Source organism: Eurytemora carolleeae, unplaced genomic scaffold (assembly GCF_000591075.1).
Source record: "Eurytemora carolleeae unplaced genomic scaffold, Eaff_2.0 scaffold353, whole genome shotgun sequence".
Classification (NCBI taxonomy): Eukaryota; Metazoa; Arthropoda; class Copepoda; order Calanoida; family Temoridae; genus Eurytemora; species Eurytemora carolleeae.
The window spans coordinates 247,500-260,306 of NW_019396252.1; the positions used below are offsets into that span (position 1 = coordinate 247,500).

Here is a 12,807-nt window from a genome sequence, read left to right on the forward strand (position 1 = left end):
CCCCCCCCCCCCCCTCCGTCAATTCAATATTTCAACTCTTGGTTTCCTAGTTACAAACCTATCATACTTTCAATAAACAGATCATTCACATCTGGCGGCGTCTAATCTCACATGATCTGCTCTGCTCAGTACACCACAATCTATCAATATGCAAGAGCACATTTAATAAACTGTAAAATTATTAAACCTAAATGAAAAATGTGATAAATTATAAAATGTTGTGAAAGTTACAACTACTGTACAAATGGGGCTGTTAAGCTCAATCTTAAGATCAATTAATATAAAATTGATCAGATCAAATCAACAATTGTGGATTTTATTTCTTTTACTGATCAATGGTTTACAAGTGGACAGTATGGATTACACTTGTATTGAAGGAATGTCATCAATAGGAGGTATTTTTCAATATGGAGAAATGGAGGAATTTTTCAATATGGAGAAATTAAAAATTTTTAGTTTGTTTTTCTTTAGATGAGGTAATTAATTGCTTTTTACCTAAAATGTAAATTTTTGCAACAATTGTTAAAGCACAAAAATGTCAGGCCATGCATTCACAATATTCAAAAACCATAAGTGTTACTACATTACTACCATTATAAAAAGTTACTTGCACTCTACTCATCAAAGACAATATGAAAGCCGTAATTTAATGATTACTGGGACACTCTCTAAGAAATTGTTATTACAAAAAAATTATGGTAAACAGGGTATTAATTTGTCTCTTTGTTCCCAAAACACAAAAGAAAAACCCTCTTTTCTGAAAAAAATCACAAGAGAAAAAAATGGGATTAGAACAAATTGATTAACCCTATTCGGATTGTGCTACATTTGTCTTCTATAGATTTTTCCCTTAGAGTTCAGATAAGGGAGAATGATACATGTTCTAAGCCCGAGCCCAAAAATTAACACGTGACACATGTCTATACAATTTTTTTTCTAGGTCTTTTCAAATATAAATTTTAGCCTTGTCGCTTAATTAATAAAAAGCGTTATTAATAATATCTGATTTTTTGAAACACTGACCCGCTCCGTTTAACTGGCTTCCATCCAACAATATACATAAAAAATATGAAATTGAAAAAGTTAAGAAGTTTTAGCGTTCTAATGTAAGCAGATTTTAAGATATCATATTTTTATTATTTTCGCATAGAAAAAGAAATGGATTGAAAGGTGCCTTTCCTGTATTAAGATTATATTATTTGTTACTTTGAACTAGACACTAGCAGCAGCCCAATAAGTGTTTTTATGTATAATCTATGTTTATATGTCTTGGTGGTATAAAACCCAGCTGAATTGTTTAGCGTTGTTTAAAAGTTCTTTGTTGAGTGGGTTGACTTTTTAAGGAAATCTGGGTGTTTTAAGCAAATATGGTGGCCTAAGCTATAGTTATAAATTTAAAACACAGTTAACTTTTTTCATATTTTTTTAGTTTCACTTCCTCGAGGTGAACATGAGCTGTATAAAAACTCCGATCCGGTCAACCTTACCTGTCACATTAATATACATCATCAACTGTATAAACAGGTATTGATGATTGATCTAACAATATCAATAAACATTATAATTATATTTTGTTCAGATTTCGACAATTTGTGTTTTATTTTAAAACTTGAAAATTATTGAATTCCTGTTTGAAGAATTATTCATGTAAATTTGGTTGACATGACAAATGAATTTCGAAAATATAAATATAAATAAATATATGAGAGATCAAAGACGACCTTCATGTCGTCTTCCTACTGTCATATTTTGTGGGACACCCTGTAGTACAACTCCTCAATTGGGCGCCACTTATAACACTAATCTACATGTCTACGCGGTTCAATGAAGTCTCTCAAATTCAGTCTTTGCATGTCTAAACCCTATCTTTGCGATCCAATGTCTTAAACCTTAGATATTACCAAGGTACTAATGCAAGGAAAGTTAATTGCGGTTGTGTATACTCTGCGTACATATTGAAACCAGTTCTCTCTGGGCGGAATTTGTAAACATGAATAGCTGCATCAGTGTTCGTTTAGTATCCGAGGAGGATTAAAGGATTTAATTTTGATAATTCACATAACAGTTTCCTATGACCAGAATATTTCATAGATTATTGTCGTGAAAATGGATTCCGTGTCAGGCTGTGGTATCCGTCTTGTGTTTACTTTTCCGCTCAAAGAGAGTATACTGCAGTACAAAAAATGCGTACACCTCTGAAATAACTTTACCTACATTAGTACCTTGTATATTACAAGCTATGAATTTGAAGTTTAAAATTTCAAAGGTTTACACTATCCGGTTGCAAAGATAAAAGGATTAGAACTTTTTAGTTTATGGAATAGTTCAATGCCCAAGACAATTAAAAATGTATTTCCTCTCTATATTTAGGGGTACAGCGCTAGAGATCTAATGTTTGAGATGACAACCTTCTACACCAATACAACCTCGAGGCTACCCTCCACTGTGATAAACAACTCATCAATCCTCTCCACATTTCATCCCAGTGAAGCAGACCAGTTTAAAGTCACGTGTTTTATCTTGGTAAATACAACGAACTCAACAGGTGGAATCAGTTCAACTAGTGTTACAAGCTCAGCCAGTTTAACCACCGAAGCTGGTTTAATCAGTACTAGCGAATCAAACAATCCAAATGACAAGGAATAACTTTGTTGCAAAAAAAAAAATCTTAACGCAAAAAAAATGAGGAGGGGAGGGAGGGGAGAGAGAAGGGGGGAGAGGGTTAAAGCCCGACCCTATTGGTTTTATTTTCATGTTTTTATATTACTTTTGTGTGAACAGCTCTATTTTTTAATTTCTGTGAGTTTTGTTTGTTAAAATAACAAAATTACATTTTTAGCAACAAATTAGATTTTAGGAGAAACTAACTGTGTGTACACAAACTATCTATGTTGGATGTAAGTATTTTTATATTATTAATAAATTTTAGAATCGGTTCTCAGGATTAATCATTTTGTAAGTTGCATGGATCTGTAGTTAAACTTTGTATTCTATTAAGTATCCACAGCAACATTTAAATCTACCTAGCCTTACATTTTTGTTATACTTTGTGAAAATGTCTGTTACCATCCAGCATTAGAAGTTTGATAACAATAAATATTAATCATTTCTTATTGATCCTTCCCTTACGCTAACTCTTTCCTGCCTCAAAATGCACGGAATTTGTGTCAAATTTTCCCTCGCAAAATGAGCATTTTTTTTAGCATTTTTTTGTGCAATATTTTTTGAACGGAATTTGCATCAAACTCATTCCGCAAAAATTCTGCAGTTTTGCGCAAAACAGAATATCACGGAATTCTGCGCAAAATTCGAAAACTTGTGAGTTTTTTTTACGTATGAACTGCGCAAAAATGCGGAATTTACAACGAAACAAAAAAATTACGCGCAACGATTTTTTCCTTCCACTAGAAACCCTAATTCAGTTTATTATGCTTCTAAAATCAATTTTATCAATGCTAAAAAATTATGTTAAAGTTGGAGCCGAACCTATTGAGGATTTGATCTGTATATCTGAGAATTGGACTGGTATAAAATGTACCTGGAGGATACCCTTTAATCCTATCAAGTAAGTTAATCAAAAATTCTCAAATCAGAGAAATGTTTACGAAATAGAATTTAGTACAGAATGAGAACCAGAAAACCGTGGAATAGAAAGACGACATTAAAGCAATAAGTGATTGTATTAGATGCTGTTACAAAGCAAATAATTAATTAACTTATTAAATGAAATGGGTCGTTTGTTTACACTGCAAAATTGATGTGTTGTTTTTTATGTTCTTTGGACTATTTAAAGTCAAAATTTGAGTCTAAATGTCGTCTTCCTATTTCAAAGATTTACAATAGCACCCTTTTAATAGTAACAATATTTGTGTTTTGTAATTTGGGCAATTCCTTCATTAAAACATTTACAGAATAACCACAATTAAAATAAATCAATTTTCAGAAAAAAGGATAAGGCCTACCGTTGTGAATACCCTATTAAACATACTTGATGTACATGACTCATTTATTATTATGAGGAATTTTTTATGAACATTCATGACTTTTGTTTTAATGATATTTCTGTTGTATTTGCAAAATTGGCCGAACACGAAAGCAACCTAAAATTACTATGCTAACTTTCTTGCCTAAACCTTATCAGCATTAATTTTTAATTCAGTTCGTTTACTTTATAAACTTTTTCATTATTATTTTTAGATATTTGTAATTCTTTTTAGAATTCGGTATATGTTGATGTTTAAACACTGGTTCAGTACCCAGGAAAGGTAAGTGAATATGATGATGTTTAAACACCGGTTCAGTACCCAGGACAGGTAAGTGAATATGTTGATGTTTAAACACAGGTTCAGTACCCAGGAAAGGTAAGTGAATATGTTGATGTTTAAACACCGGTTCAGTACCCAGGAAAGGTAAGTGAATATGTTACTGTTTAAACACTGGTTCATTACCCAGGAAAGGTAAGTGAATATGTTGATGTTTAAACACTGGTTCAGTACTCAGGAAAGGTAAGTGAATATGTTGATGTTTAAACACAGGTTCAGTACCCAGGAAAGGTAAGTGAATATGATGATGTTTAAACACCGGTTCAGTACCCAGGAAAGGTAAGTGAATATGATGATGTTTAAACACTGGTTCAGTACCCAGGACAGGTAAGTGAATATGTTGATGTTTAAACACTGGTTCAGTACCCAGGAAAGGTAAGTGAATATGTTGATGTTTAAACACTGGTTCAGTACTCAGGAAAGGTAAGTGAATATGTTGATGTTTAAACACTGGTTCAGTACTCAGGAAAGGTAAGTGTGAAAATTAACGTAAAAGAAGAATAAGCCAAAATAACATTTTTCGCCGAGAACTCTTTTTTTCAGTAATATTTTTTGTTGTAAATTGTTAGGTTTTAAACTAGATTTTCCTTTAAAATATTTTCTATGTTCACACATACAAAGATTTAAATTGCATTTATTAATAGTGTAGTTTAAATTTTTAAAAAATATGTTTTTTTTTAAATCTTTCAACATGAAGTTGTTCATTCTTGTATTTGGCAGCTCTGGGACCAAGTCTCATGAAATAAAAAGGTCGCTGAACCCACATATCGCCGGTTTAAATCCTTAATCACCAATTCAGATCATCATAAATCTTTAGCTTTAAATCGGAGATTCAAGATTTGTTTAAACCGGCGGTAGGTAGTTGAGCGACCTGGCTCAAATGTTTTAGATATTATCCTATGTGTTGTGTGTATGGTGAGTCTAAAAAAGATCCTCGTCATAAATTCTGCTACTTCTCATCAAACAAGACTCAAACATTAGGTAATCTATATAATAAAGCTCTTTGACCATATAAATTTGTATGTATACATATTGGCTATAGTTTGCCAAACGGCTGGACCGAATTGGCTGAATTTTGAGGGAACCCTTGAGTACCCCGGGGGTTTTCTAGGTTCAGGGAACCAGGATCATATTTATAAAGTGCGATGTCTGATGTTTGTCACACTCTCCAATAATCTCCATTAGTCAATGTAAACTAGACAGGAAGGAGAAGGTTAAAATGCCAAACTATCGTTACGACTTTGTTACCTTGTAACATGTTTGTTCTTCTTTAACAAGATGAGTTCTGATTGAAGTGTGGTATAGTGCTAAAATGTACATGAATAGGGCCACACAAAAGTATAAGTGAGTTAGCGCGGTAAAATCAAAGCCCAATGCGTTGCGACTCTTCTATGTCGACCCCGTCTTAAAAAATGATAAGACTCTTTATTATAAGGCTAAATCTATATGGTGGTGTTTTCTTCTTTCTATGTGTTATTAACATGCAATAAACAGAACAAAAAATAACTGTTAAAAAAGAATAAAATGAACATATTTCAAATAATCATATTCTATTTACAACAATTTAATATTTCAGCCGGTGAACTAAATATTGTATGGCCCCAGCCCTCCAGCTGGAATAACGATACAAATGGGAAGGAATAACAATTCTTTCTTCAGTCACAACTTCGTGTCAAACCACTAAAAAAAAGATAATTGATTAAATTTTACATTTACAAAAGCAGCAATAAGTATTAAATTTTAGCAAGCAACGAGCATATTCATTATCGACTAAACGATCTTTACAACAGAATGTCGTAAACCTTTGATATTTTAAATTATGAATACTGCTATATCAAATAGTTTGAAAAAATGTAAGGGTTATATACCATTGGGTTGCAAAGTTAAAGTTTGTGCAAAGAGTTAAGTTGTTTTCTGAAAGTTAAATTCCTAAGATGTATACAGGGGCAGGACAATATATATTCTCTCAACCCTGTGATTGGTTTAACAAGTTTGACCCTGACGTCACATCACGAGGTTATAAGGAGGTCAGTATAGAGATGGGCATTTTTTTTTGTGAACAAACAACATTTTTGAGAACGAACAACATTTTTGAGAACGAACAATAATTTTCGTGAACTATGGTGTCGTTAAAAAAGAGATCGAAGGACTCAACTTGGAGAAATACAAAAAACGATAGTTTTTAAAATCTGACGAAAAAATAGTAAAACTAAGCGACCAAATTTTCCGAAATATTTTGATAAAACGATCGTTTTTTAATGAACGAACGATTTTTCAGAAGAAACTTTTAAAAAACGGTCGTTTTTTGTACTGGAAGAATAATTTTATTGAACAAGCGATTTTACTGAAAGAAAGTGAGAAAACCAACGAAATATATGGAAAATTAACGATAATTTGGAGAACGAACTGAATCAATTTTTTTAACGATTCAAACAAACAAACAAAAAAGTTCGTTCATGAACAATAAACGATCACGAAATGAAAAAAATACCGAACGCCTTCATCTCTAGGTCAGGATACTAGCATACAATACAGATATCATAAGTGATGAAGCAGTTGCAGATCTTGCGGATTTTCAAGGTACAAAAATTAATAAATAAAAATAATTTTCTTTAAATGTTTAAAAAATGGATAAATAATAATAATTTTCTATAGATACATGTTTCTTCTTACGATGTTTCTTGATTTTTCAAAATGCGAGGTCGAACATAATTGAATAGGAAGAATTAGAACGGCTATAGTTACAATAATGTTTTAAAGTACAGACAAGCCAAGTAGTTAAACTATCTTTACCTAGTCAAGTTATATTATGCAAGATGCACTGCTATACATTAAATCGGACCTTAGGTCTTGCAGATTTGTTCTAATTCATAAATAACACTCCCCCAGCACCCCCGGTGGCTAAATTAAATTACATACCAAAGTTCTACTAAATTTCATAAATTTACATTTTTATTTTTTCATTTATATTTTGTTCCCAGGCGAACTGCCCATTGGTATTGAACGAGAATGGAAGCTAAAGGTTCCAATTCAAGGTTTTGTTTCAATCTATTTTTCTCCTGTTTTCTTGTGCTAATTCTGTTTTTTCTTGTTTTTTTGTGCTTGTTATACCTAAGATGGAATTTAAAGAATTTGATCGTCGCGGTTTAAATCCGCCAAAACCCGGTTTAAATTAAGCGCCGGCTAAAATATTGAAACATTGAATACAATTTTAAGTGAAAGCAACCATATTTCAGCTGCGGCTTTAATTTAAGCCGCCGGTCAAATTCTTTAAATTTGGCCTCAGATTTATTGAATAAAAGAAGTAGATGAACCGCACGCACATTAAAGCACTTTACTTATCCGCCAGTTCTGACTTAATATATGGTTCAACCTTGTCTTGCTGTTCATTAAAATGGTTCCTGTTCTTTTTATTCATTTTTTTCTTCTTGTTTTGTTATTAATTTTGTTCTTGTTGGTTTTGTTGTTTATATAATCCTTTTGTTATGCAGTTCATAATCTTTTTTGTTGTTCTTGCTGTTCTTGTTGTTTTTGTTGTTCTTGTTGTTCTTGTTGTTCTTGTTGCTCTTGTTTTTCTTATTGTTCTTGTTGTTCTTGTTGTTCTTGTTGTTCTTGTTGCTCTTGTTTTTCTTGTTGTTCTTGTTGTTCTTGTTGTTCTTGTTGTTCTTGTTGTTCTTGTTTTTCTTGTTGTTCTTGTTGTTCTTGTTGTTCTTGTTGTTCTTGCTTTTCTAGATGTTCCTGTTGTTCTTGTTGTTCTTGTTGTTCTTGTAGTTCTTGTTGTTCTTGTCGGTCTTGTTGTTCTTGTTGTTCTTGTTGCTCGTGTTGCTCTGGTTGCTCTTGTTACTCTTGTTCTTTTTGTTTTTGTTGTTCTTGTTGTTTTTATTGTTCATATTGTCCTTTTTGTTCTTATTGTTCTTATTGTTTTTAAGGTTTTTAAAGTCCATATTGTTATTATTGTTATTTTTGTTATTATTGTTATTATTGTTATTATTTTTTTATTGTTATTATTGTTATTATTGTTATTATTGTTATTATTTTAATAATTGTTATAATTGTTATCATTGTTATTCTATATTTGTTCAGGGCCCAATGAGAGAATCCGACCAATTTGTGAGAATAGAGGATACCGATAGTAGAGGGTTCGCCTGTTTTATTACATGGATACAGGATTCGCGATTAGTACTTAGGTAGGATACAGAATACACGATTAGTACTTAGATAGGATACAGAATACACGATTAGTACTTAGGTAGGATACAGATTACACGATTAGTACTTAGGTAGGATACAGACTATTCCCTTAGTAGTCATTTTTTAAGAAGTTTTAGTTTTTTTTCTATTTAGGATAATACTACAAGGAAATATTTTTTTTTATAAAAATTTGTATTATTGTCTAGATCTGTTCCTACTGCCCTATCCGTCCTCTACTTGTCCCACAAGTACATGGTTCCCGAGATCTTGGAGCCTGTCCTTCAGTATATATTATGTAATGTAAACGAGGACACCGTCCTTCAAGTCCTACAGACAATTCTTCTCTACTACAGACCTCCAGGACTACCATCAGCTCCGTCTTTGCCCCCTGCCCCATCCTTACAGGCTTGTGAACCTTCTTCTCCTTCTCCTTCTCCTCCTTCTCCCCCACCCCCTTCTCTCCCTCCTCAGCAGCATGATCTATATGAAAAGGTAACTCTACAGGGATACCCACAAAGGATGAGACTTCAGATTCGACTGTAAAGAATTTATATTGTCTATCAACTATTTCTTATATTTAGGATTTTTGCAGGCGACTCTTAACTGTTTATTTTGTTGCCATGTTATTAAATAAGCCATTAAAAAACAATATTCAAGGCAGAAGACTTAAATTAACCTTGGAAACGTCTTCTTTTATAAGTTTCAGGTCGTCTTTACAATGTTATCCTTTGTGGCTAACCCTGTAGGTTTTAAATGATTATGATATGCATACTAAGAATCTAAATTCAATCTAAGTAATTTTCTTCCAGTACAATTTGTAGTCCCGGAGCCAAATACAACTTAGTACCATCATTCTTCAAATTTTGTTGAATAAAAATTAAATCATTCATTTTGTATTTGAAATACACTCTTAGAGTGAACAATGGAATTTTCGTAGTTTTCTTTTAATTAAAAAAATCTGCAAAATATATATGATATAATATTCTGATATTATTTTTGATTTATTTGAAGATAAACTAAGTTGTGTCTGTCCCAGGTGTTCGCTGTGTGTCTGACAACCTTTGACCGGTCCGCTAGCAGAATCCTCGAGAGTGAGGAGGTCGAGGACCTCAGTAGGGACCTCCTAGTCCTTCTCCTTTCAAGATCTAGTCTTAGGTATCATCATTATCATCCTCATTATCCTTATCATCCTTATCATCCTTATCATCCTTATCATCCTTATCATCCTTATCATCCTTATCATCATTATCATCCTTATCATCATTATCATCGTTATCATCATTATCATCATTTTCATCATTATCATCATTATCATCATTATCATCATTATCATAATTATCATCCTTATCACCATTATCACCATTATCATAATTATCACCAATATCACCATTATTACCATTATTACCATTATCACCATTATCATCCTTATCACCATTATCACCATTATCACCATTATCATCATTATCACCAATATCATCATTATCATCATTATCACCATTATCACCATTATTACCATTATCATCATTATCATTTTTAGAATTCAGTCTGAAATAGAAATAGCGCGCGCAGTTGAAAGATGGGGAAGCGTGCAGGCGCGAAGGTCTGGGTATACGCGCGCCCAGGTTCTCGGAGATACGACCTACCTCATCAGGTTCCTCACCATGTCCGCGCAGGAGTTCAAGCGCGGTGTAGCAGGTAACTAAGATTTCCAATCGGAATTCCGTTGCGCGGACTTGCGCGCAAGTAAAATCCCCAAAACATTGACATTTTCTTGACGTTGATAAAAAAGTCTCAAACACTTAGAAGCATATACACTGAGCCCGTAAAATTGTGTAATAGGAAGACGACTTTTATACTAAAGTTTTTATTTCAAATGATCATGACACACAGCTTCTGTAGACCCATTTCACTTGATTTTCAAGCTTCTGTTAAACTATTTTTAATATAAGAAATACATCACAAATGCATTACATTGCTAATAATTTCCATTTCCTAGCTTTCAAACTGTTTTGTGTTTATTTATTTCATTTTGAATGATCAAAAGTGATACTTAAATTTTTTTTTGTGGGGCTATTCATACATTCAACACTCTTGAGCGTTAACAAAGTTCAAGTGTTAAATTTTTAATTCTATTTGTTCACAATATTTTTTGACCCGAAGCTCTTTCATTGTTTTTAAGCGAGTGTCGAACATCAAACTAATATAAATGCAAAAAAAGACTTCTCTGGAATTTGAACGACATTTTTAACACCAGCTTTGTATAATACTAATCGTTTTTAGGCACTGGACTTCTGAGCACACAAGAAGAACAGAGTCTACTCTTTTGTCTAATACGACCGGGGGCGTGGCTTCCACCCCAGTTGGACGGGATCAGGGGCGTGCTCTCCACCCCCCGTAGATGGAGGGACAGGAACAGAGCCTGGTTCACTATTAAGCAGAAGAACCAGCTGCAGGTTAAACCAACCTGTAGAGATATTGGAGAGAGAAGGTTTACTGCCGTAGAGAAGGTTTTCCTTTGTCTTGCATGTATTTTCGACTAGAATATATATTCGAATAGTCTATATATGTAGCTAGTAAATATATTCGACCAGTCTACATATGTAGCTAGTAAATATATTCGACCAGTCTAAATATTCGACTAGCCTGTATTTCTGCCTGGTCTATTTATTCGACTTGTCTTAATATTCGACTAGTTTACATATTTGACTTGTATATATATTCGACTAGTCTATATATTCGGATAGTCTATATATTCGACTAGTCGATATTTATATTTGTACTAATTCATATATTCGACTTGTTTATATATTTGACTAGTTAATTTATTCGACTAGTCTACATATTTTACTAGTTTATATATTCGACTAGCCTTATATGCAACTATTCTATCTATTCGACTAGTTTTTAATTGACTTGTCATTATATTCAACTAGTCCGTATATTCGAATCAAGTCAAAACAATGAAAAAACAACAATGTACTGATTGTACACTCCTTTTTAATATAGGCCTATCAACCTTTGCCATGTTGTTCCCAATCCCCAAAACTCTTTTCTTTAAAAAAACAGTTCATGGACTGTTTTTCAGCCCTGCATTGATCATGATTAAATTTACAAAAAATTACGAAAATTTTTCATAATATTGGCACAAATTTGCAATCTTTTTGTTATTGTTTATCTTGATATATTTATATATTTGTTGTTGTAAACCGGTTTAAATGTAAACATATGTGATTAAATAATTTGTCATAACGCTTGGAATTCACCTAGTTTTTCTTCTTCAGGGATATATGGCATTTCAAAGATCAAAATTTAAGTAAGGGAAAAAAATAAAAAATATGTAATGATTAATTTTCAACTGAAAACGTTCTCCAAGTTGAGAAATTACGTCGTTCTGAAAAACTTTCTTTTCACATTTAGCAAATATATTAAGATTTGGTAAAGAATGAATATGATAATTTACTTTTGCTCCGAAAAAAAGATTGGGGTGGGGTTCCAATCACAAAATTTAAACTTCAAAGTTCTTAGCAAATAGCAGTCAGTTGTTAAACAATTAACCAATAAGAGAGCAGGATTATGTTTGCTGCTCTGTGATTGGTTGGTTTTCCTTTAAAACGTCATAAAGTAATTGACCTTTCTTAATGCAAATTTTATTGGCGAATGAGCTTTAATACAAATAGTACATTGAATGATATTCTACCAAAGATATAAAAAAGACAAGCTGCATCATCTAACTAAGATATTTGTCAAGTTTCAAGCGCTGTCTCTTTTTTGCGAGTTCAATATTTATTCTTTCTTTTGTTTCTTAGCAGGGAGTTCAATTCCTTCATGTCTCACCTAAAATATTTATTTAATCATTTTATCCTTTAAATTCATTGATAAATCATTTTCTTTATTTTCTAAGTATCAAAAAAAATTTTAACCGTGTAATAATTTCTTTGATTTTAAAGGGAAAGCGAATATTTAATTAAAACTTGATCATTTTTGTATTTCAATTCTCAATTTTTTCAATTTTTTCGAATCTTGAATTTTTTTTCATAAACTTACATGTAAAGCTCCGTCCACATTTTCTACTGAATATGTCCAATTTTCAAAGCCAGGCGCCTATTAAGATATTATTATTGTAAATCTAGTATTGCTGTATATGTTGTACATTTCTAATGTGTTTATATGTAGTTAAAAAAAGATTATAAAGAAAATATAGATATATATGATGTTCAATTCTGATTTTAACTTTTGGATTGGATAGCACTTCAGAACATAAACTCGTGATGTGGGGAAGCGTGCAGGCGCGAAG

At 32.3% G+C, this 12,807-nt stretch overlaps 3 protein-coding genes across 3 annotated transcripts in view; 2 read left to right on the top strand and 1 right to left on the bottom strand.

The window, feature by feature from the left end:
• Window positions 1–76: 76 nt before the first annotated feature.
• LOC111699412 (uncharacterized) lies at window positions 77–7,357 on the top strand (the record flags this gene model as incomplete). Its single annotated transcript, XM_023470086.1, is given in 11 exon segments — window positions 77–395; window positions 1,430–1,524; window positions 2,371–2,640; window positions 2,858–2,897; window positions 3,475–3,565; window positions 4,218–4,265; window positions 5,212–5,303; window positions 5,899–5,955; window positions 6,267–6,349; window positions 6,833–6,902; window positions 7,304–7,357. Coding segments are annotated over 11 exon segments (1,051 nt in total), but the record flags the coding sequence as incomplete, so codon positions are not given.
• A 1,048-nt stretch (window positions 7,358–8,405) lies between these two features.
• On the top strand, window positions 8,406–12,037 carry LOC111699405 (BTB/POZ domain-containing protein 3; the record flags this gene model as incomplete). The annotated part of the gene is given in 5 exon segments (XM_023470079.1): window positions 8,406–8,509; window positions 8,720–9,005; window positions 9,550–9,668; window positions 10,051–10,208; window positions 10,794–12,037. Coding segments are annotated over 5 exon segments (927 nt in total), but the record flags the coding sequence as incomplete, so codon positions are not given.
• Window positions 12,038–12,144: 107 nt separating this feature from the next.
• LOC111699404 (3-hydroxyisobutyrate dehydrogenase, mitochondrial) overlaps window positions 12,145–12,807 on the bottom strand; it is an 11,803-nt gene continuing 11,140 nt past the window's right edge. Inside the window, exons 14-15 of the mRNA XM_023470078.1 lie at window positions 12,558–12,614; window positions 12,145–12,347 (exon numbers count right to left, since the gene is read on the bottom strand). Coding sequence (XP_023325846.1) covers window positions 12,297–12,347; window positions 12,558–12,614 — 108 coding nt within the window. The 3' untranslated portion in view covers window positions 12,145–12,296. The remainder of the gene's footprint in view (window positions 12,348–12,557; window positions 12,615–12,807) is intronic.